Consider the following 25,620-nt stretch of genomic DNA (forward strand, 5'->3'; position numbering starts at 1 on the left):
AATCAAACGTAATGGAAACTTACAATGCACCAAACGTAAAACCTAGTGGTCCTAACATACAAACTCTCCCTCCCCTCCTTACTAACATACTAAATTGCATTCAACAGGGCAGCAAGTAACATGGTAGAGTTGCAGTCTTGTGCCTGAAGGTTTGAATCCCACCACCTGCTGTAATATCCCTAAGCAAGACACTTACTCTGAAATATTGCTTCAGTAAAAGTTAGCCAGCTTTATAAATGGGTAAGTCATTGTAAGGAAATATGTCACACTGGAGAAAAACATCAGTTAAATATATAAATGTAACATTATTGAGACTGGAGACAACAAACCACTGGAAAAGATAGTGGCAATGATTACAGCCCTTCCTGTTGAGTGAAGCACAGAACACCCCATGAAGGTAGAAGGAGACAGTGTTAAAACTTGTATACCTAGAGTTGCCCAGGAAAGCAGAAAAGCAATGCAGATGCAAATTACTAGGAGGCATGACAAACATATTTGATTATGTATCCAGAAGGAGCAGATGGCTGACAGAAAACAGTGCTGTGCTGGTGCTTTCACATTGTCAGAGAAAAAAAGGAGGATTTAGATAAGATCATAAAAGGGTGCCAGAAAGTATTGATTTGAGGTGCAGGAGCATCCCAGAGAATCTACAGTGATGGACTGCAGGAGGAGGAGCTGGAGTGGTGCAAGGGAGCAATCAGACATCCCTGCAGAACAGAAAAATCCAAGCAAAAATAATTGCAAACCTTCAGTGCTTCCTTCAGGAAACGTGGAGAAAGACCAAAACAGAGAGAAAATGAATGAGTGAGTCACACTTTGGCTTTTTGTCTCATATTTCAACCTGTAATAGAAACAATCCAACCTAGGACAGTGACTGTGTTCAAACAAAAAATGACCGGAGGTTTCAATAGTTCCAAAAGGTGACACTTCTGAATGTGCTCATAAATATAGCAATGTCACTTAAGGTGATAAAACTTTACAAAACTAGAGAACAGCACCTAAAACTTTCATAATCATCACAGGTGGTCACAGCCTATGAAATTAAAGATCATTTGAGCCATTAAACAACATTCATACTCCTGTTTAAAAACATGGTAATGATAATTCTGTTATATAACAATTGTATCCTCAATGATAATAAAGAGACCATGAGTTACTTGTGCTATGCTGATTCCATACCTCCCATTTCACCTGGCTCATTTTCTCATTTGCTCTTCTTCCCTTTCCACAGCGCACTGGTTTACCTATCAGCTGCATATCTTCATTTTGGTGTTATCTAGTTTTAAGTTTTATGTTTTATTCACTGAATAGACAGTGAGGAGTTAAGTTGTCTCACCTCTTCATCCTCAAAACCTGTCAGATCCCATATGTAGTTCAGTCGCATCTGCCTTCTCTTCCAGTGCTCCATAAACATAGCAGCTGCAAGACACAATAAGCATCTTTTTTTATATTTAACCTTCAAATTTCATATTATCAAACTTAACGTTACACAAATGAGAAATGTGATCATCTCGGGTGATGACAAAACCCTAACTGTCAAAACATTCAAAATACTGAGACAAAAGTGTCTCAGTATTGACATTAGACTCAGGTGTAATTTATGTTGCTCTTCCTATATAAACTGAAATAATCCTAGGCTCACATATTCCAAAACATAAATTAGTTATAAGTTCTCACGGAGGGTAAGAGAATGGGGGTTCTTTTATTAAACAGAATTTGTAAAGGATAATTTTCAAATCTCTGGGTTGTTTCTAAAGAAAATAATTTGCACATGAAAATATATTAAAATATAGTAAGTTAACAAGTGATCAAAATTAATCATAGGTGAAACAATAATTAAAAATGGCTACCTTTACAATGGATAAGAATAAAAATGTCATAAAAAAGAAACAATTTAACTGAAACTTGCTACATCATGCATACTGATCTGTAATTTGATGACTTCCACTGTTTACTACCACAGAGCAATACTAAGAGAAAGTACGTAACTTCCATAACTAAAACGTTAATGGCTCGGATCAAACATTGCTTTCCCTCTGTCTCTAGGACCGTGACCAGTATGTGCAATACAAAGAGTTCTTCATATGAGCGCCCGCTGTGTTAACAGTCAAAGTAACATGACCCAGGTTTAGAACAAAGCCTTCATAAAAATGAATGCTTCCCAGCTGGTCTTAAAGTACACTAGACCTTCCAGTGAACCTAGACAGACTACATCATTAACTTATAAAAATCCAACACAACAGTGTGACCCAGAAGCCTGCTTAAGAGCTCAGCTAAAATATACTTCCTTTACATACATCTCTTCCCACAACACATCCAAGGGTCAAAACATACTCAGAGCAGCACACTGAGCTGTACTCTGGAGCTGAACCCACAACCGCTTGCAGTGCTTAAGTGAATTGCTTCCTGCAGTCATTCAAAGTGGTATGACAGTGACCAGTGCAATGGAATGTGAACAAAAGAGCTTCTTTTTCAGGTCAACGTTAGGCTCTCACTGTGACAATGTACAGGACCTCTAGGCAAGACACTGGCACAAAGAGAGAGAGAATAAAACAGTAAGGTAAAGAAGTTAAAGGGAAGATCTCCTCACAATAATTGCAGCCTAGAGAAAATTAAGGCAGAAAGTTGGCAATATGCATTCACTCCTAGTTCCTTCAATATTTAACTGAAAATCCCCACATAAACTTGCTACAACAAGTTGTTTTACCAGTTTGAAATATGTAAATACCTTTTCTTGTAGGAAGAAAAAATTCAAAGTGGCTAAACTGCAAAAGGGTACAGCAGAGCTGTACTAATGAAATAGAAAATAAGCTACTCCATTTAACTGGACTTAGTTGGTTTGGGTTACATGTGGAATCCTGGGAATACTGAAATGAAGTATCAACATCTGTTGTAACATATTATCAGCTCTGTTTGATCAGAATGGAAATATTTAATACTGTTAACAATGAAGGAATCACACCACTTCTTTTAAACTATATAACCTCCATTACAACATCTGACAAAACCATTTGAAAGAATAAATTAATTTTCTTTTAATAATTTAGGCAAACAAAATCATTTTATAGAATTAAGGAAGTATTTAGAAATTATATATGAAATTCAAGGGTGCTCCAAAAAATTTAAATGCTTAAACTGTAACTAAAGGTGCTTCGTAAATGTCTATTAACACATGGCTATGGCTTCTTCTAAATACAGTTTGAAGAATCTGAGGGCCCATTTTACAACAGGAGGAGCAGAACAGCGGAATTCTCTACAGAAAAATTAAATCCAAGCTGTAGTAGTGCATGTTAAATACAGCTACTCATATTTAAATAGTCTGCTTGATTGTTGGGAGGAGAGTGCAGCTGGTTGGTACTCACCCCACAGAGCCATGAAGATGGAAAAGAAAACAGTGGCTGGGTTGTCAAAGAGGTGGCTGGCCCGGGCCGTGCCGCAGGCTGTGATCAGCTTCCAGTAGCTGCAGGCCCTGTCACACAGCGGGCACATGGTGATGTTGTTCCGTTTGTCACAGATCTCCATGCTGGGGGGCCGGAGGAGACAAAGCGCATGATCAGCACGATCCGTTAGCAGGAACCAGGGTGGTCCTCCAGGGATTCCATAACCTTAATTTCCTTCACTTTAGCCTCTTTTCACACAATACTGAAGGAGACAAGAATGAGAATGTAACAGATACTCTGTGGTGAGAGGAGAAATGATGTTATTCATCAGAAGATACCCACCATGAACAACATTCAGCAGAAGACAGGTCTTATCTAGATTTAGATGAATTTTAACTATATAAATTGTTGGTTTTCAGTACACTGCAACTCCCTCTGTTCCCATAAATACTAAATGAGTAAAATACACTGTGCTTTACTGCTCTTTTCCAGAACATCTTTCAAACACGATAAGCCAAATTGTTCTGGCAGTCGGAACAATTTGGCGTCCAAAGTAATACAACAATGTTTTCAGTTATATGTATGGTTGAAAGTTAGGATTGGGCAGCTATGTGAAACTGTATTTTATAACTGAATAAATGCATATCTTTAAATGAGCTTTATAAATAAGGCATATTAAACTCATTACAGCATACCTGGACCTTGTGACATTTTAAAGTGTGTTTTAAAGCCTGATCTACATTACAAACAATTTGGTAAATCAAAACATCATATTATCTCAATTGTTGTACAGGAATTCTTGTAATGAATGGATCAGACATAACTCCCAAAACACTGGAGGGCTGATAATTCCTAAGGCAGAATGGAGGGTCAGAGACACTGTTCAAAACACAGAAAATAGTGTCAAAATACAGCGGCGATGACAAGAAACAGAGGGAAGTATACTGGTCAGGCCAAATGTAATTTATCATGCATCACCTCCTCTTTCACACAAAGGAACAAGTGCCTTTTTTTTGAACTCAGGCTTTTAGGGCTGACAAGGGCACATTACCACTTTTTTACACTGCATTTTTTTTTTTATCTGGTTTAGCAAAAGTGATTAAATTGGGTAGCCTAAACAATCCTACCCATGGTGGGCAAAATAGTGAATGTGATTATAATTGTTGAGTCAGATGTAAGTGAAAAGTTTGCTAAACTTATACCTTGATGTCCCTGTAAGATGTTATGGGTTCTGTAAGAACATCTGTTAAAATAACTGTAAACAGCCAAGTACCACATTCAAGACATCGACAAAGTCGTGGAGTCATAACACTGAAACGTTCTGTCGAAGAGTTGACAATTAAAACTTCTGATGTAATATATTATATTATATATGTTCAGAGATGCAAGAATAGACACATGAGATAGTTAAACTAAATAATATGAAATGGATTTTATTGTGTTGGATTGAACTGTGGAATTGAACTGCCGTCACTGCAGTGGTCATTACCATTGCAAAGTCCTTGGATGGTGCCGTTTTACTGTACCTGGGAATATCGTCGTCAACAGTGGCACAGCCGTAGAGGAAGACAATGACACCAACCAAGGATGCAGGGATAAGCATTTGGGTGTACACACCTAGCCAAGCAAAGTAAAGTCCAATCTTCTCCCCAAAGTATTTCCTGGAAGGGAAAATAAGACAAAAGATAACCTTAAGGCAATCAACTGGAAAAGTGAACTGCAAACGCAAATGCAGCACACAAATGTTCAGCTTTACCTGATCAGGCCTACTGGCTGGTACTTGTAGAAAACACTGTAACTTGCCCATTCTTCGTACAAGAGCTAAACGAAAAGCAATAAGACAAGTTGTGAAAGCACACTGAGTGGGAAAAGTTACAATAACCTGTGTCTAACATGAACTCATACAACTCTGGGCTTTCAAGAAAAGGCCTTTAATCCTTAGAGGCATTAGGGAAGGCATTTCAGTTTGTAAAAGCACTGAGGCCCTGTGTGCTTTGGCAAAAGGCAACACAGGAGAAAGGCCAGTTGTTTTTCCTCAGCTGATGACAGATGTCAGGACAGTGTGACAGCAGCAACGAGAAGGGAAACGATCCGGCAGGAACACCCTGTGAAGCATAACAGGGGCTCAGAAATATCATAGGCCTGTCCCAGCTGAGGACATATTTAAATTGGATTACACTAATCTAATATCTAAGGATATGTTGACATTAGAATACTTAGTAAGATCTTACTCAGTTTTCCTCATCATGTTGTTATATCTGAACGCACAAAAAAGTAGCCTGAATACATAAATTCAGAAAGTGTCCTTGGGAAGTAATTCACTGAAGTCTCATAGTTTGCAACTGGTTCCTGGTTGCACTGATTACTCGATATTGATTTTACACCACTAAATGCATCTTTGTTTTTGTAGGGGGCTTTTGGAAATACGATTATCAGATTGTCCAGGGTGATTCCAAGACTGAACCCAGAATAACATGCCCTCCAGGCCAGCCAAGCACAGGCAGGTTGCACAATGTCAGCAGTGAGGGATACAGACATACCTACACCAACCTTCCTGCACAGCACAAGAAACAACAGACTAATTTCTGTTCTACACAAGACCATTATAATGCCACATTTTTTTCCCCTCCAAGTCTGATATTATTGCATGCCCAATAATTTTTTTTAAAAAAAAGCCAACTGTGTAATATTTCATAAATCTGTAATTAAATAGGCAGAAAATTTCATTAGTCTTTACAACAATGAGTAAACATGACCAGTCTCAGTTTATGGTAAAGTTACAGTGACAAATATTATGCAAACAAACTGTCAAAATGTGTCAAATCATATCCATATTTCAGACATATTAAAATGTCCTTAATATTCACATTTTTTCCAAAGGGCTCAGTCCTTTCACTACCAAACTAAAAGATAGCACCACTCTGCACAAATAAAATCGCAATAGAAAAAAATGCATGATACTACTCAGCATATGGTGAATCATTTGGTTGCAGCTATACAATCATTTCAATTTATGTTTGCCTGCCTTGCATGCAGACTGGGGTCAGTTGAGTTTGAGGTCTAGCTACGTGCGGTCTCATATTTACCTGGCATATAATCAGAACAGTCAGATTAATGCCATCTGCATGTGTTTTAGTTCTACAGCAGCAACGTGGCAGACCCTGTGTCTGTAATGGGACTGAGTGCTCATGGTCCCTCCTGTGGCCTCATGCTCTCTCAAGGTCACCAAAACCAGTTTTAACATTAAAAGCAGTGCTCCTCATAGGACAACTGTTGCACTTGTCATTAAAATTGCCCTGTAAATTGAGATGTTTACTGCTATGGAAAAAAGCATATGCTGAATGAATAAATTTAAACTGCTTAATTTCAATATGCAACAACACAATGCCAAAGCATTTTATAGTCCTTGACTGGAGGTGCACATGTAATGTACAACAAAGCACTCACAAATTGCTTTTTTTTTTTTTTTAACCATTTCTTGAAGGAAACTGAGCTAGGGACCAAAGCTGTGTGTAATCTGTAATTGCCAAAATTTTCAAAGGGCGGTGAAAAACCCAACCGTTCCCCAAATGCTGTTAGTGCTGTGCTCAATGTAGCTGGCAGGTGCTGAGACACATGCTCATGTCACGCTTTCTACCAACAGAGAAGCCTGCTGGTGCTGCGGTAGGGTTTGGCTGGCTCAGACTCCCTCACTGCCAGAACTGCTCTGTCCACAAGCGGCCAGTGGGCATTTGACACAGTCTCATCATGAGGCATGCTCACTGCAGCATGTTTCCTCAGGTGTCTGAACACACATGCTGCTTTGCAATCTCCTGGTCCATGGTGCAGCACTGTTTCTAGCCACCTCCTACATAGACCTGCTTGTTTTGTCAACGAACACTTCTCGCTGTTTACATATAACAGAAAACAGGATATCTATGCCAGCACGGCTCCTATTCAAACATTCTAACAGCAAACTAAACCAAGTGTATCACAGTTCTCCAGACAGATAGCATAGGAGATAAGAGATCAGCAGTATTTGGAGAATACAGCTCTGTGTCCATTAGCTGTTTGGCTGGGAGAGTTCATTCAGAGACACCTCAAGAACTCTGCCGCATGCTACCCCAAAAGGGAAGTCATCAGTTAGTGGACTGTCTTGTTTAAGCTCAGCAGTGGATGCTCAGTGACAGGAAGAGTAAATAAATTATCTAGGGTAGTGTTTTGTGATCCCCTGTAGGAACTTTGTCTCTTATTCACTTTGTTTTGTTTAACATACGGTACTGGGGTTGTCTAGCTCAAATCAATACAAATCTCCAGCAGAAGAAGCACTTAAAAGTACTCCAACTTACAGCAGCAACAATGAAACTCACGAAAGTGCAGAATGAATTTGGATATCACTCAAACAACAGAACACACAGGCAGCATTTTAATCAAAGACCTGAACAGGTAACTAAAAAGCTATTGGATTAACTTCCAGGAAGAGTGTAAATGACATTTAAGATATACAGCAAACTGAACTGTAAATATTCTCAGCCACTCTGCTCCCTACAAACAGGGAATCATGTGGATGCAACTCAGCATATATGTGTGTAGCATAGACAACTCAAGCCAGCATGAGTTGTGGGGTTTGCCCAGCACCATCTTGCTGAATTTAGACTGTTCTGCAGGCAAGAGAATCCTATCCATTACATCCTATTTGCATCTAATAAAGTGTACTATATATATATATATAAATCTATGTAAAAATAAAACAAAATTTAAATTCGACAGCGTAAAGCACTTTGGATAAAATAACACACACACACACACACACACACACACACACACTTTCTAAACCACTTGTCCCATTCGGGGTTGCGGGGAGCCAGAGCCAAACCTGGCAACACAGGGCGTAAGGCTGGAGGGGGACACACCCAGGACAGGATGCCAGTCTGTCACAAGGCACCCCAAGCAGGACTCGAACCCCAGACCCACCGGAGAGCAGGACCCGGTCCAACCCACTGCACCACCATGCCCCCCAGACAAAATAACAAGCTAACCAATTAGCAAGAAAAGAAAGTCGTAACTTGGGCACGAATGCATGGTCCATACAGGTTAATGGGACGTTATATTATAGTTGTGTGCTACCTGAAACTTTTACATTACGATGTGTTGCATAAAACAAAAGGTATTTTCTGAAGCAGGGATGCAGTGCTTGTAAAGCAGGAGTGTGGGACAGCAGGGTCCCAGGTCACCTGTGCTTCATGGTCACCAGTGTCTTCCACAGCTGTGTTTAATATTTTCTCTCATTAGTCTACAATGACATGCACGGGACCTGAGAAAATGCAGATGATTCTGGCCATCTGAAAGACTTGTTAAAAGCAATTTCCTTCATGACAGCAATCATCAGTCCCATCTCACATGTGTGATCTTGTCTGTTGGAGAAATCAGGGCCCTTTTGCCAATATAGTTCATTGCCAGGGCTGCCCAGAGTTGGCTCATAATACTATTTACATGCTTCCAGATGCAGCTGTCAACTCTACAGTAACATTCACCATGTGCAGAGAGAGGGTTCCACTCTGCTCGAACCATGGGTCCTTAATGACCCCACATAAAAAGCAGTAGTACAAAGAGTGATTTTTAGCATAGTGCCTACCTTCCTATCATTGGGCTCTGCATTTTCACCATCTGTGTCACCCTGAAATATAGATAGCATTTAACGATCATGAGATTATAAACAGTTTACCCGTGGGTTTTTTTTTTATCTTGAGAAATACATTTCAGAATTCCATAGTTATGTCACCTTTATATCTTAAGATACATCGACAGTATACTAAACCCTATATTAGTGTCTACCATTAAACACCAATATACATGTTCAGACTCCAGCACAATTTTAGAAACAGAAGTTTAAAATGAATAAAATTTTTCATTAATCAATACTCACGTCATGTAAAGGATATGCAGCCATATAAACCCCATTAGCAAGCAGGCTGGTGATTCCTGTGGAAAAAGTGTCTCATTTTAAAGCCAAAAATAAAATAAATTAAAGTAAAAATAGTCATTTGCAGTTTAGATATAAATGGATAAGGTTACATGGTGGCACCTCACAGTGACTGGGCGGTGTGAGAGAACATGGGTTCGATCCCTGCTCATCTGTGTTGAGGTTGCATGTTCTGCCAGAGTCTGTGTGGGTTTCCGCCGGGTGCTCCGGTTTCCTCCCACAGTCCAAAGACTTGTAGTTCAGATGATTTGGTATCTCTAAATTGGCTTTTGTGTGCGTGTGGCTACTCAGCAATAGACTAGCATTCTGTCAGGCAGTACCTCTCCTCAGCTATGTGCCCAAGGGTTCTGGGCTTGGCTCCCATTCACTGCAACCCTGCTCAGGACAAGCAGCTAGTGAAATTGGATGGATGGATATAAACATGGATGTACAGACTTTTAACTATGCTTATTGAAGTGTATGTGATATTACGCATCACTGATTAATTATTTTGAAAATGTGAGCTACAAAAAGCCCTACACTGATGATGGAAAATTTCAATATTGCTTGAAGTGATGGCGCTTATAAATCTACCTACTGTAATTATTGCCAAACAAAGGTAAAATTCTTTAAGCGAAACAGTACTTTTTTGCTCTTCTCCCCTTTTCACCCTTCAGTTTATATATTTGGTACTGCCTTGTACTGTGCACACAACAGGCCAGAGTCAGATAGGAGTTAGAGGGCAGCTGATGTACTGCTCCATTTCAGGTCCCCATCAGCTCTGATCTCTTCTCATTGTCTAAGGCAGCTAGCACTGTATGGGAGGGCTAAGTGTTGTAGGGTAGGTCCTTCCACCAATAGTAGAAAGCTCATTCATTACGCTTCTAGACCTGTGGTCACAACATGCAAATCTCAGATTCAGAGTGGTATGTGTTTCTGTCTTTAGGGTGGCTTTCTCTACCTGAACCAATCAGAAGCACCACTATTCAAACACAAGGGAAAAATGACATGTTGAATTAATGCCATATTTGTGTTGTAACCTAACCTCTGCCTCATTAAACATATAATGGACCTTGGTCCATTCAACTGAAAACTTGTTCACAAGCCTTACCCATGCTATGTTTGGATTTAGTGCATTTTGTACGCTTGAGTACTTCAAAAACCTGTGATGGCAGATAAGAAAATATTAGAAGAAAACTGGGAGCTTAGAAGCATTCATACAGTTAACCTTACAACTGTACATTCAGGTAGCTGGAAAAAATTAGAAAATCGGAAGAAATGCAGGCTGCTCAACACTGCCACATGACATTACTTACTATTGAACTTCTGGTTTTACTATCGAAGAAAGAGTCTCTGTCAGACAAATCAAACCTATTTAAAACACAAAACAACAGGTGTCAGTTACATCCATGGCCTGCAACTCAAGTCCCATTTTAGATACCGTGGTTATGACACAGGTGGTCTATTAGAGTGAAAGAGCAAGCCAGTGAGGATTGTCAATGAATGTGACACACAACACTGCAGTAGTATTCTACAGATAAGTAGCTGAGTATTAGTACAGATGATCTCAGCTGTGCTCCGCTCTGGGGAAAATTGTTGTTTAAAATAGCTTGTGCCCTGCCACTCCACTTTTACAAACAAAGGGCCTGTTTTTTTGACTTCCACTTTAAAAAAAATACAGCTCTATGTCATTTGGATATCAAAAACTGTCTAATCTTACACAAACAGCAATTCCCTCATATTTGTTTTCTTCTGCCACTCTGGGTGATTTATATGCAAGTTGGTATGTTTATGCTGATTCCTGGCCCCATTACACCAGCGTGTTTTGGTTTGATCATTACTGGAGCACTGGGCTGTATTCTGCATTATTTAGTAACTTCACTGAACCTCAGGCTATGGAAACATGGGACAAGGACAATGTACAACGTTGTATGACAAGATTTGATTTCCATGTTATCGGCTGTAAAGGCGCCTGTGTTTAAGGATTTATTCCCTCTGAACCCAAATACCTTGAACGGTCATTTCTAGGTGCAGTAAAATGAGAATGCAAACCTTATAATGAACCAGTATTAAAAATATAATGATATTACTATAATTACAATAAATAAATTTTACTACAAAGTTTTAACAAACATTGTGTAAGACATTAAGTCATACAGTAAGTCTACCACACAACTTGTAAGTGAAATTCATTATGTATCTTGTTACTAAAAAGCAGATGCTGTATTAGACCCATCTGATCATTTGGGAAGCATAGTACTCACAAGTGCTGCTTTTCTCTAGAGAATGGGTATGAAAGGTGCTTGACATTCTGTATCCTGTTCTCTTCCACATTTGGGTGAAGGGGTTCGGTCAGTTTGGTGATAAATGTGTTGATCTTCTCCACCAGGTTGCTCCCCTGTTTGACTTCATATACCTGAGTGCAAACAGAAGGATGGATAAAATGTAATCACCAAGGAAGAATCAAGCTGCTGGTATTATGTCATCAACTAAACACAGGAACTTACTTTTTTGGTGGGCATCTTTAGTTTCATGAACTCTGCTTCTCGACACAGTACGTGCCAGGGGGCATGTATCTTCACAAATCCCACCCCAGGAGTTTTAGTCTGAAAGAAAACGCATGTTCACACTAATGTATGAAAATTTTGTGATTTTCTGATAATGAATATGATCAAAATTTTAAGTAAAACTACAATGGAAAAGCCATAAAAATTCATTCTGCCAAAGTTAGTCTTTTTTCTGTTTTGTTTTAAATGAATCTGCAATTTAAAGAAATAACATAGTGGGAAACCCTTGAAATAAAATAAAACAAAAGTTAGCTCCCACAAAACAAGGTTTATTACACAATTTCACCAATAGCTATCTAGACTTTAGTTGATATAACTACCACTTTACCACTGAGAATCCTGTCATACTGAAAATAGGAATATGACAAAGGAAACTAGGAAAAAAAATGTGTTTTGCAAGACCAAGACAAGTTGTTGGATGGAAGACTGTTTCAACGTTGTTTTCTCATAGTGAAGGCCTTTCTGTGTTCGCTCCTGTACCTCCTGCAGAGGGTACTACTTTTAACAATAAATGGATATTCTGCTTTTTGTGCAATGGTTAAAATGTTGTATTATGGATAACTGAAGGTGCAAAAGGGCAGTTTAAATGTATCCTAGTTAAATCAAGGAATGCAAATATGCATTGTCATGTACAGACAAGCTATTGTACAAAATAATGGATTCCAAAAACACCTCCTTTTTAGTGTTAATAAAGAACTTCCGTTCCTTAACAGTGAAATGTTGATTACAAAGATGACAGGAAGTTGAGGGTTTAATCCCAGGAATGACCAAAATGCACAGTATAAACACATTTCTGAGAATTGTATATACCCTGCCCAGTGAAGCAGATTATGGAATATTTTGGTCCAAGGGACCGATCCAATCCAAAGCCTCTGAGTTTATAAAATAAAAATTAACGGCCTTTACAAATATGCCAACAAGTGTACAGGGTCATCTATTGTAAATGTAGTCTCTGCCTTATCTTTATACTGAGCAGCTACATCTTAGAACCACGTCAAAAACTCCAGAAGGATAAACAAGCTTTGGTCGCCTGAAAAAACAAATTCATGGGCTTTATCTCTGAAAACAAAAAAGGAATACAACTCCACCAGCTGACAGTTGTGTGTAAACAAGTGCCACTGTACAAACAAATCCCACTTTCCCAAAACCCCAATGAATAAAATCATGCAGGTCACTGGTAATTTAAACAGACATGAGAAATCATGTCCCAGATAAAGTGAAGAATGTATGACACAGTTTGTTTCTCTAGAGAATCATAACAAACTACACTCATACCAGACATTGGCATAGGCATTAAAAAGGTCGAAACGCAAATAAATGATTAAAAATAGCAGCAGCTCTCAAACATATCTGCCAGAAATTAAGAACAAAACAAAGACCATGGATATTTGCCACAGTCATCGAGAATGAATGTGTGACAACATTACGAGTGTCTTGGGGAATGCCTACCGAGGACACAATGGGGCCTCCTCCACCGAGATACCCAAGTAAACTGTAAACATTCTAAAGGGAATCAACAAGTCAGTTCCTCAAACTACTGTAATGTTGGCTGGGACTGCAGAGTTCTCTCATGGCCACGAGTCCAGTTCTCAAATGGTACACTTCCTGCTGCACATGTGTCACTGCCCAGCCTAAAGATGAGTGAACATCAGCTTCCTCAGAGTTCATCAATGCATGTGCAGGCTCTCGAGCACTGTGGAAACAGTAGAGCAATGACAACTCCTGCAATGACGCATGGCCTTTTGATGTTGGCAACGTGTCCTAAACTGTGGTCACGCAGAACGTGGCCTATCATTGACGCGCTATGTTTAGCCGTAATATCTTACCATGTCTGAAATTACGGTCTGTGAACATCCCAGAAGGCAAGATCACTTAGTCACAGACTTCAATGTGCTGAGGCCACTGAAGTCGTCTTAGCTTTGCTATAAAAATCACCTGTCCGAATTACGTATTTGATTACGCAGTTTAAGCAAAAACTGTACAGTGTACCACAAGTAGCCACTGCTGTTGTTTGTAATAAGGTATGTTGACCATTGGACACAAATCAATAAATACCAACGGATCAAGTTCAAGACTATATATACATACCAGATTTTTGTCACAGCAATGTGTATTAGTGAGTTTTTATATTTTTCCCCCAGAGCCAATGGTTTGTTACATAACATCTGGGGAAAAAAATCCTTTTTCCTTAACTATAACAAATAAAATATGAATGAAAATAGTACCTATCTTGTCACAACAGCAAATCCCAAGAACAAAAAAAAAAAAAAAAAAAAAAAATACATTCAATTGGCCATTTAATAATGAAAATCAAAACATAGCTTTCTGCCAGACTGATCAATGAGAGTACATTTATACTTCCAATGAATATTGTTTAACAAAAGATTTACTGGGGTTCATTTCACTAAATACTCTGTGCCCAAATAATGTAATATACATAGATATTATAAATATATATGACAAGTTCCATCTTCATCACTGTAATTTTCTTCACTGTTCCATTTTCTAAAATCTCTCTCAACGTGAAAGTGACCTGAATTTCCACATCCAGCCAGCAGCCGGCAGTGAAAAACAAAATCGGAAAAGAAACTAATACCATACCAAAAGAGGACTAGGACTATTCACCTTGCTACTACCGTTTAGAGCACTTAACTCTTGTTCCTGAGAGCTAGCATTCAGTAAGATATTGGATGTTGCACATTTATAGGATGAATTTATCAATAACTGGCATTTAGTAGAAGTCTGTGGACAAGGTATCTTTCAGCCATTTTAAATAACTCAATTAGCTCAAATAAATCCATTTAAATTAAATATCTCAAAGAATTTTTCATTTCTTATACCTATATCCAAGATACTGTACATTAATCAAGGGAAATGTGTATTATTAACCTGAAACTAATTGTACACATAACATATGTTGAAAGCAGCCAGGAGGTAATATCATATATCCTTATGTGATGCATTAGTCAGCAGTTAAGACTGAATAGGAGATTGAGAAAATTAATTTTCCGTAACTTTAAATTTACTTTATGTTCTAATACAGTTTGTAATTGGGGGCACGGTGGCGCAGCGGGTTTGGCCAGGTCCTGCTCTCTGGTAGGTCTGGGGTTCCAGTCTCGCTTGGGGTCCCTTGCGATGGACTAGCGCCCTGTTCTGGGTGTGTCCCCTCCCCCTCCAGCCTTACGCCGAGTGTTGCCAGGTTAGGCTCCGGTTCGCCGTGACCCCACTTGGGAGAAGCGGGGTCAGTCAGTCAGTCTGTCTGTCCGCCTGTCTGTGTATGTGTGTGTGTACAGTTCAAAATAAATCAATAAGATGCATGAGGAAAAAAAAAACATGCAATATTCTTGTTCAAGGCAGGGTGCACCATGGACAATATGCATATTGTGTAGTGCATATCATATATGTTCCTAGACTACCATGACTTTGAACTGAACATGGGATAATGGATAATGAAGACGTTTTTATGTATTATGGATTTATCTGGGGTTTTTATTCAAGCGTATTAGTGAATAAGTGGAGGGACCTTTAAATTAGAAAATTTTTATTGATTGTTACTTTGGAGTTGCAAAAAAATCATGTTACAGAATTACAGTGCTGGTTGTGTTCATATGTTGAAGAACCAGCATGTATAACAATGATCAGGTAACATTTATTCAAGCATGGTACCAGCAATCTTATTTAAGTTGGCAATTTAAAAAAATAATAATTTGTTTCAACAGGGGGCGTGGTGGCATGGTGGGTTGGACCAGGTCCTGCTCTCCAGTAGGTCTGGGGTTCGAATCCCGCTTGGGGTGCCTTGTGACGGACTGGCGTCCCGTCCTGGGTGTGTCACCTCCCCCTCCAGCTTTACGCCCTGTGTTGCCAGGTTAGGCTCTGGTTCCCCGTGACCCCGTATGGGACAAGTGGTTTCAGTCAATATGTGTGTGTGTGTGTGTGTGTACAATTTGTTTCAAAACATGGGTGACGATATCCCACTGTTAAAACAAAGACTTCAAAACAGTAGTGACTCCTTTTTGTGTTGCTACCTTTACCCATTTACTGTATGCCCACATCAATGCCCTACAGAAAAATCATAAATCTGTGCTGTTCAGAGTCACACACTGAGTCTTAAAAGATGTGTAATGTCAAATAGTGAACCTCTTCAAAATGAAGTCAAATTATCAGCACTCCTCTATGGCAGGATGCAGTAAATTTTTTGCTGTGCAGTAATGTAAAATGCTAGCTGGAAAATGTCAAAACATTATTTACAAATATACTCTGGGAAGTCATTAAAGTGACTGACTTCCATTTACCTTTAACACAGACTTTTATTTACTTTTACGCGATTTATATTTTTGGCACTTGTGGATTTGAAGGTTTATGTTATAAAAGTGCTACAATTGGCTCTGTGGAGAGCATAAATTTTAAGTTTTTTTCAGTTGTAAGCCAGAAGCAGCAGGTTGATGAGTCTCTCCAGTATAGGGTTTTGCTTCTGTATTTATTAAGTGGTGCAATAACTGGAGAGAAACTGAAGGTGTAGACCTACAGTACCCCTAGAGACTTTTATGGCCGATAACACACACACACACACACACACACACACACACACAGTCTAAAACCGCTTCTCCTGAGCGAGGTCGCGGTAAACCAGAGCCTAACCTGGCAACACAGAGCGCAAGGCTGGAGAGGGAGGGGACACACCCAGAACAGGACACCCCAAGCAGAACTTGAACCCCAGACCCGCCAGAGAGCAGGACCCGGCTAAGCCCACTGTGCCCCCCATTGGCTCATAACATTAGCACTAATATAGTTGCATGGCAGTATGTGTAGTTGTTCAGCACCATCAAGGTTGACTGGAACCGGAAAATGCTGAGAATTAAGGAGGGAAGGTACAGTGGTTATAGAGAGGAACCTAGCACTCGCATCAGTTGGTTCAAGGCCAGACATCATGAAAACCTTTTAGAAACTACAGCCCTCCCAGGAGCTAAAGAGGCTTGAACTAAGTCAACAAATGTTAGCCCACTGCTGTCATTTCACTGTAACACAGACTACTTTCTTCGAGTGAGTCAGTTTGGATATACAGCAGCCACAGTTGTACTCTAAATATAGGCATCGTACGCATGGTCTTGGAAATGGAGTGTGCTGGTTAGTCTAGACAATTTCATGTTACATAAGAAATGGCACTACAACCTGCTGAGATGTGAACAGTAATGTCTTGACAGAGACCAAGGTATACCAGGAACAGACAGTGTGAGCTACAAACTCCTAATAGGCTATTTGAAGAAGCAAGTAACTGGTGCCACATCCAGACCAACCATTTCAAAACTCATCATTATAATTTAGTTCCCCAGAGGAAACTGATCTTTTATCTCTTGTGTTCTTGGTGTGAGACACACCAAATAAAATCCATATACCAATACAGCAGGGGTTTAAATGTTACGGCTCAAAAACAGAATATTTACCAACAAGTCATCATATAAAACTTGATAAAACAATGACTCCTCAGCTTACAAACAAGACTAGAGGTCGCAACTAATTTTTTGTAACCTTTTTTCCCCTCACCAAGTCACAATAAAAGCTACATAATAATTCCTTTTATTCACAGGAAAAAAAAAAAAACAAAAGAAAGAATTCACAGAAAAAAGACAAAAATATTTTGTCACACTTCCATGCATCCATCCATCATCAGTATCTCCTTGTCCAATGCAAGGCTGCAGCAGTCTGAAGAGTACTCTACCAGCAAAGGGTGCTCAGGATTTTCCTGAGCAGGACACCAGTCCGTCACAGTATAGCACTTATCTTTAAAATCAAACAACAATAAGATCTTATTAAAAATAAAAAAATATACATCTCCAGAATGTTAGCTGGCAGAAAAACAGTCCATCTTTAAATATAATCCATCCTCACAACAACATGGCTATACATGGAGGCAGTGTCTATTACGCCAAAATTCGTTGTTCCTGACGCATCATATTTTTGTCTACTATACACATATACAGATACACTGACAGGTGTATATGTATACACAACATTCTTATTATATGAAACTAAATATGCATGTAGGCATGTTTCTGGGAGGAAAAATGTACACCAACTTTAAAAAATTTCAGTCAAATGAAACAAATGGATAATAAGTGCCACGAAATACATGCAGACAAGAGTCTGCTTTGCAAAGAGACAGGGAGGCACTAAGCATGGATCGTGTGCAAGGCTTGCTCTGATGGGCTGATACATAACATGACCCGACATCGGTCTACACACATAGTGCTTCTGAAGGCGCATTTTGCAAATGTTTGCCTGCACAAATTTATATTTATGAATTTAGCTGACACTTCTCCAAAGCAACTTACAATGTTAAGCTAACTACAACTATTTTCCCATTTATACAGTTACTGGAATAATTTTAGGGCAAGTACTTGACTCCAGGGCACTACTGCTATATCTGAGTCAAACCAGTGACCTTTGTATCCAGGGACTTTTTTCAGGGTTCAGCAGATGTTTGAATAATATGACCTGAACTCATAACCTGCAAACACTATAACATCCGTTGCCTCTCAGCAAAGAGGATAAATACCTTACTATCAACCATCTCCCACAAAGTCTGTACTTTTACAAAGAAATGAGAAAGACAACCACATCCCAGTTCAGTGAACTTCACACAGTGATTAATATTGTAAAAACTTTTAATTCCCCGTTCTACAACATGCACAGCTTTCATGTAGATTTCCTGTGCATGATCTTCTAAATGTGAAGGAAAGATATCCCAGTTTACAAAACCCCAATTGCTCAGCACCATCTCAACCCTGCCCAGTGTTGACACACACACCTCCAAGACCCAACTCTAGCGCACCCGTCCTCATTCTTCCCACTCCTGCAGAGAAAAACCGGCTGTCAACCTTCCTTACATGTACCACCCCCAACCATGATGCCTGTAGAGTGATGCGTGGGAAAGACCCCTCTTGGCAGGTGCTCTATTACTGCCATCAGCATTTTAAGAAATGACTGGGTTCTGATTTCATATAACCCCAGCCTATCTGGTGGCATGCAACGGTAACATCAGCTTGAGCAGACATTTTGTCAGTGTACTTGGGGCGCACACAGCAACAATTTCATCAAATGAAGGCACAAGTTTAAAGCTTCAGATTTATATCTGTAGGACAGCTGCACAAGCACTTTACCTCAGTTAATCTAACCTAGCTTCCAACCTAGCCTAGCCTCCGTCAGAGCATATGGGGAGCAGGTATTGCAGTGGTTACAGCTGCCACCTTGCATTCTCAGGACCAATGTGTGAACCCAGCATATTGCTGCACTACCCTTGACCAAGGGACTTGTCCTAGAACTCTTCCAGTTAAATCATAGTAAGTATCACTTATAAGTCATTGCAAGTAGCTTAACTCTAAGTCAAACTTATTACAAAGATGATCTGGAGAGAAGTTTCAGCTCAATAAATAGATGTAAATACGAATTAAACATGAGCATCTAATCAGACAAGTGTACATCTACAGAGGCAAATAAGCCCCGCTTTACTCAGTTGAAGTTGAACCTATATTAGCAGACAACTAGTGATGAAACACCCCTCCCACAAACATATAGCCTTCCTGCTCCATTTCTTTATATGGTGGCTTTGAGTAAGATCTCTGACCAGTTTAAAATAGACAGGCAAAAAAAAACAATTATATATATACTGTATGTGTGTGTGTGTATATATATTATATTATATAAAAATGTGTCTATACATAATTGATGATCCACCACCAAGCAAGCAAAAGAAGCTGCAGGCTACCCGCACCCAGTTGGTCAACACTCCTGCTCACCATCCATCAAGCAACAGTGAACCAAGAGAGTTAAGTGAAGGTCTGAAAGAAAATCACCAATACTCACATGCTCGTCCTTCTCCAGCTCCAGGCCCATCTCCATCAAGCTACTCTCAAATTCATCCCGACAGAAGCGCTTGTCATCCTCATGGTAGTGCAGGCTATGTTCCTGGGCTCCCACCTCAGGATCTCCCTTTGGTGGAGGAACCCGGCCACGGCGCAGACTCCGGGTAAAGGCATTGTCTGTGAGGCGGGATGAGTGGCGGCGTGAACTGCTTTGCTTCTTGATGTGATAGGTAAGGACATAGTCCACCCTTCGTTGCCCATCTTGAAAGTACAACCCTTGTCGGCAGTGAGTGTTCTCCTCAGGGACTAGGGCATTCAGGAGCTAGGTGGAGAGAGGACAGCCAGACATTGGTGAGAATGCAGCTGTACATACAGTTGTGTACAAATGCACATGGGAAACCTGTAATACAGCACTAGGAAAGCACATGCCACAACTGAGGTGGTTTGGTAATTTACATCAACCTGAACTCCCCAAGTTCCCCATGGTCTTCTATGAAACGGGTGCTCAGTTCTCCTTTCACCTTTCCAGTGCTTTATTTGCAATACCAGCAGTTCAGCCTAGACAATGAACTCATACTGTGAAAGAAACTATTTCCCTTTTGTGTTCACCCTCGCCTCATTCTGCCGGAACAGAAACTGAAAATAGTTCCATCAATTAATTTAACCCATCAAACTTTACAACACATCAAAACCAGGGCAAATACAACTTAAGTTCTTAGTGGAACTAAAAGTCTAAAATTAACAAATTAATGGTATCAGTTCAATAACTTTTTACTGAAGAAAAAGTTGATTTCATTTTAACTTCAGGAAGTAAAATGTACAGTCAAAAACTACTGAGATTCCTAACAGCTCATTAATGGTAGACATCTACACATCTGAATTTTTACACAAAGCAGTGATGAATTATTGAAACACTAATAGAATGAAATCAAACTAATAAAATCAAATACATTTTAGCTAGAAAACAGATGCCACACACATTAGATAACAGTGCGGATTATTTTGAGTACTGTAAATCTGGCCAACTAAATCTCACATCTATTAAAGTTAATAAAGACATCAGATAGATGCTTGACTGTCAATAGATGTCATACTCAGATGCCAGAAAACTAATATTGAATTTCTGTATCATTACAGTTAAACTGTAAGCCACAATAAATAGCACAAGCAGGAGAACTGGTCCTGCAATGAAGTATTTTCTATTTTCAGTCACCTGAGTGAATAAGGTGTGGGTTGATGCTACTACAGTATTCACTGGAAGTCACTTTGGAGAAGTGTCTTAAATAAATAAGCAAAAAACTGACAAGGGGCAGGGAATATTAATGTCACATGAAAGATATGCCCAACCCAGGATTCTAATTCTCATCAGTTTGACAGCATAGTGTGTACAATAATAGTGGCCTCATAAATCTTGCTGTTTGCTTTGAAAATATACTTTTCTATTTTATACCTTCGTATCAAATCATTCCAATTCAGGTATAACTAAAATATAAGAACAATGGATTAATATAAGAGACTTTGAAATGTTTAAAATTATTTTGAGATTTCAGTTAATTACATAATACACACACACACACACACACACACACACACACACACACACACACACACACACACACACTTTCTGAACCGCTTGTCCCATACGGGGTCGCAGGGAACCGCAGCCTACCCGGCAACTCAGGGCGTAAGGCCGGAGGGGGAGGGGACACACCCAGGATGGGATGCCAGTCTATCGCAAGGCACCCCAAGCGGGACTCGAACCCCAGACCCACCGGAGAGCAAGGCCTGGTCCAACCCACTGCACCATCGCGCCCCCCTTAATTACATAATATTAGAATTGAAACTTGCACAGTGAATTTTAAACAAAATTTAACACACCACTAAGAATCAAAGGAGTCCTGGCCAACGAAACACATTCCACTAAAGGGGATTTTCTAATGAAGATTTATGAATGGATTAAACTGATCTGAAACTTGACTGAAGAGTTCCATTAAAACATAGCTGTGCAATTCCAGGGACTGAAGGTTACAATGATCCAAATTTATTACCTTATAATAATATTATCATCTAGTGTAGTGCTTTCCTATACAAATGAGAGACAAAATCCATGAAACCAAGAAGGCCCACAGGTTATCAGAGATTGTGATTGCTCATCTGGTATCAGCAGTCATTTCTCATGTCCTTATATTTTCTCCCTGGAAGATGTTCTCACTTTGATTATAGCACATGCTGAAACAATTATCTAACATTAACCATGCAACCAAAGAACACAAAATTATAAAATCGATAGTACACCCTACAAGGTACAAAAAAAAAAAAAAAAAAAAAAGAAGCAGCTGTATTGGTTCAGTTACAGAAAAACATGATTGCAAAGGAAAAACCTGCACACAGCAGAACACAGGTATCAAAACTGGGCATCTGGGATAAATATCATGATCTGAAATTCAAATACTGAAGCGCATTTCAACTTAGTTAAGATCCTGCAGTTCAAAAACCTAAGCAAATACAGGTCATCAAGGTAATAGCTGAAGTAATGAGTCTATCACTTACTTACTTGAAATTTGCCATGAAATATTACGTCCTTTAGGAAGTGTTTCTGTCGTGGGAGTTCAGGTGATGGAACTCCAGTGACTTCAGGTGCATTCCTAGCCATCTTTCCATCTCTTGTGGGAACCACCAGTGGCTGCAGCTATAAGAAAGAGCTTTTGCCCTGGTAAACGGGGCTAAGTGTGTCTGCTGTCCCCATTCTGCCTGCTGAACCTTCCTGTTACTTGAGAAGCACCCAGAAAGCCAGGAGCTAATATTAGACAAAACTACAACATTGAGATATGAACCTTTCGATATCAGCACCATAGTCAAACCATTAGATTCCTCTCTATAGTCCCTGTAATGATAACTAGAAGTTTGATGGTTCTCAGCACGACCGCAATATTCACCTGTTAATCAGTAAAGCTTAAGGGACTGTCTCCAGGATACTACTACATGGTTACAGAATATAGATTTAGACCCACACAGGGTAGCACCCCCAGCACATACAGAGACCCAATGCCAATGTACCACAAATGAAAACCAAAATAAACTGGGATAATGTAGCTACATTAACCTTTTTTTAAAATTTACTCATGTAAGAACTTAAGAAGCAATATCAGATAAAACACTATACGTCAAACAATTTAACAAGAGAAATGCAGGCTAAGCTTGTGGACCAACATTTGTTATACATCATTTTGATTTTTAGCTTTAGCTCAGTTGAGACCAACTTTAATACTAAACTATGGGTACTGATTTCACACAATTATCAGAATTTGCTTGTGGGTAATTAATAAACAGCAGAAAAACATTATCCTGAATTATTTTATCTGTTAAACAGTGATTTTTAAATCATTACCAAAAGGAAGGAAAAAAAAAAAGCCTTGAAAAACAATGCCTCATTCCCACTAGAAAAGACAGATCAGCCTTCAGAAAGCAGGAAGAAGGAGCAGAGTTCATTCCTCACAGGGAACATAAGGATGTGGTAAAAGTCACCAGTTGGCTGCCTCGTACAGCAAGAGCCACCACTTTCTGCATACAGTGTGCTGGATTTGAACAAGGAATTCTTCAGTCCAGTTACACACACTTTCCTTGTACATAAACTTGTTACTATTCCTTGATTCCCTTTCCTTATGTTTATTATATGTATAACCTGTTTATTTTGACAACCTTCTTTCAAGAAAACGACAGTGTTACTATACAGTGTTTAATTTCATGAAATACATACTTCTGATTAAGTATGTTACAGAAGCTACAGATGTTGCCACTTTTGTAAATCAAATGAGGGATACACATACATTAACAAGACCAATAAAAAGATGTGATCTTGAATGCACCATGTATCCACTAAGGTCCACACTGGGACCAGAACTGTTATCCCTTGTCCAGAACCCCAGACAGACACGGTGACGCTGAAGTGGAATTCACCATTTGGCTTCACCCAGTTGCAGTTCATCTGCATTGAAGGAAGTGACAACATTTCTAGCTAACCTAAACCAGGAGAATGACACTATCACCAGCCAAACCTGTCAGCAGCAATTCCACTGCTTCCCTCCAAGTATAGTGGCATAGTTGGCTGGGGTGGAGCTGGAGGCCACAGAGAGGGAGTGAGGCATTCATTTTGGCCCCCTATATCTTCCAACCCAGTCAGACCCTTGATGTCAGCTGGCTCTATACTATAGAGGCTATGACAGGTATTAATATGTTGCAGACCAAAAGATGACAAAACAAATTTAGCTGTCAGTATATGCTGAATACAGAGTTTCCCACAGTTAGAAATGTTTAAACTGACTTACGATGGAATCCTGTTGGGCATATCCAATGTCTTCAATGCCCTTGATGTTGATGATGTCTACACCTGTCTCTCTGACAGGCACAGGTGTGTACTTCTCTGGCCGTCTCATTGCAGACTCCAGGACCAGCTCCGACAGATGTGTTCCCGAGCGGTTGTGGACTAAGAACGTTTTACCTGCACAGTAACAGGAATGGATGAATCAGAGTCTGCAGAATGGCAGATTTCCCTTAATGTTGGAGAGGGAAACATTAAAGGCATAGGGGTGTAGGACAGAGCAAAAATGTTACTGCACTGAAAGTAGAATAAAGTTCACAGCTTCAAGTCAGAGAAAGGGTTGTGCTACTGGCCTCTGACCACAACAATACCACTCATTCCACATAAAATACAAAATATGATAACCAAGGAAAAGTTCTTCCACAACAGACCATTGCAAGAATAAATAACTTCTTATACATGACACTCGCAACAAATGTGTTCTTCAAGAGGGCCAAGGCAAGGGCGTCAACATGTGTCCAAAGTTAAAATTACACTAAGTCACTGACAAGACATTCTTGGGCAATGCTCCACTTGATTCAGCACACTGATTCACTATGCTGGCAACGTGCATTGCTGTCACCACATACTCTGGAAGTATTAACAGTCAGAGGGTCCCAAAAAAAAAAAAAAGAGGGGAAAAAAAAAAAAAAAAAAAATCACAAAAGGTTATGGTAGATGTAATAAGTGCACGAGAACAGGAAACAAGGGGTTGAGGTAAACACAAAAGTACAATTCTATACTCCACCAGTGAACTGCAAAACTCTAAGTTACTACATGCTCATCTATGTTACTTTCAAATTAAATTCAATTTAATTTTTATAGAGTGCTCTTCAAGGAGTGATACAGAGCAGTAAACAGACGATCAGAGGCTTAATATGAATAAAAGTTTGGCTATACATTAAATTACTATGCAGTTATTATAGCTGTAAGCAAACTGGCCACAAAAGAAAGAGACATAAAAACTCCCAACTGAAAGGTAAGGCAGGGGGGAAAAAAAAAAAAAAGTCAGGGGTTCCAACTGTCAGTGGCTGCACACCCCTCCAGCTTTGCAGATTTAAAAAAAAAAAGAAAAGTTTTTATAACATTGTTGCTAAATGCTAATAAGTTGATGGACAATGAATATTCTGAAAATTCTTTGATATGAATCCAAACACAGTAATAAAATACATATTAAAGAAAATAGTTTTGAGGAAACTACCTATTCCTTACAATAGTGCAGAACCTTGTGTTTAAAGTTTGTAACATAACACCAATTACTCAACGTAAGTGAGAACTATACATACACATGAGACTAAAATTAATCAAAAATGTGACAAACATGGGTTAATGGTATTTGTCTCAAAGTGATTTTTCCACCATAATCAACACTACAAGCTGCTGAATAAACAGATCCCTGTTTAGATCTTTTACATCTTTTCTGACCAACCATGAACAGCTGGAGCATCACTGCAATTCAGTGTTTCTAACAAATTAACTAAGGCAGTACAACCAAATACATAATTTGCACTGTACC

General features: G+C 39.4%; 1 protein-coding gene across 4 annotated transcripts in view; it reads right to left on the reverse strand.

Moving 5' to 3' along the window:
• Positions 1–25,620, reverse strand: part of ano1a (anoctamin 1, calcium activated chloride channel a) — a 41,583-nt gene that overhangs the window by 12,538 nt on the left and 3,425 nt on the right. For 2 of the 4 annotated variants that reach the window (XM_018763591.1, XM_018763589.2), the window contains exons 2-14: positions 24,073–24,245; positions 19,749–20,069; positions 11,829–11,927; positions 11,586–11,737; positions 10,638–10,692; positions 10,433–10,484; positions 9,286–9,341; positions 8,995–9,036; positions 5,137–5,201; positions 4,907–5,041; positions 3,363–3,523; positions 1,337–1,419; positions 747–758 (exon numbers count right to left, since the gene is read on the reverse strand). In XM_018763591.1, the coding sequence (XP_018619107.1) occupies positions 747–758; positions 1,337–1,419; positions 3,363–3,523; positions 4,907–5,041; positions 5,137–5,201; positions 8,995–9,036; positions 9,286–9,341; positions 10,433–10,484; positions 10,638–10,692; positions 11,586–11,737; positions 11,829–11,927; positions 19,749–20,069; positions 24,073–24,180 (1,341 nt within the window). In that variant the 5' untranslated portion in view covers positions 24,181–24,245. Of the gene's footprint in view, positions 1–746; positions 759–1,336; positions 1,420–3,362; positions 3,524–4,906; positions 5,042–5,136; positions 5,202–8,994; positions 9,037–9,285; positions 9,342–10,432; positions 10,485–10,637; positions 10,693–11,585; positions 11,738–11,828; positions 11,928–19,748; positions 20,070–22,301; positions 22,494–24,072; positions 24,246–25,620 lie in introns of those variants that run through there. The other 2 variants (XM_018763592.1, XM_018763590.2) reach the window with 2 other exon arrangements.

The sequence above is a fragment of the Scleropages formosus genome, chromosome 11, assembly GCF_900964775.1.
Source record: "Scleropages formosus chromosome 11, fSclFor1.1, whole genome shotgun sequence".
Lineage (NCBI taxonomy): Eukaryota > Metazoa > Chordata > Actinopteri > Osteoglossiformes > Osteoglossidae > Scleropages > Scleropages formosus.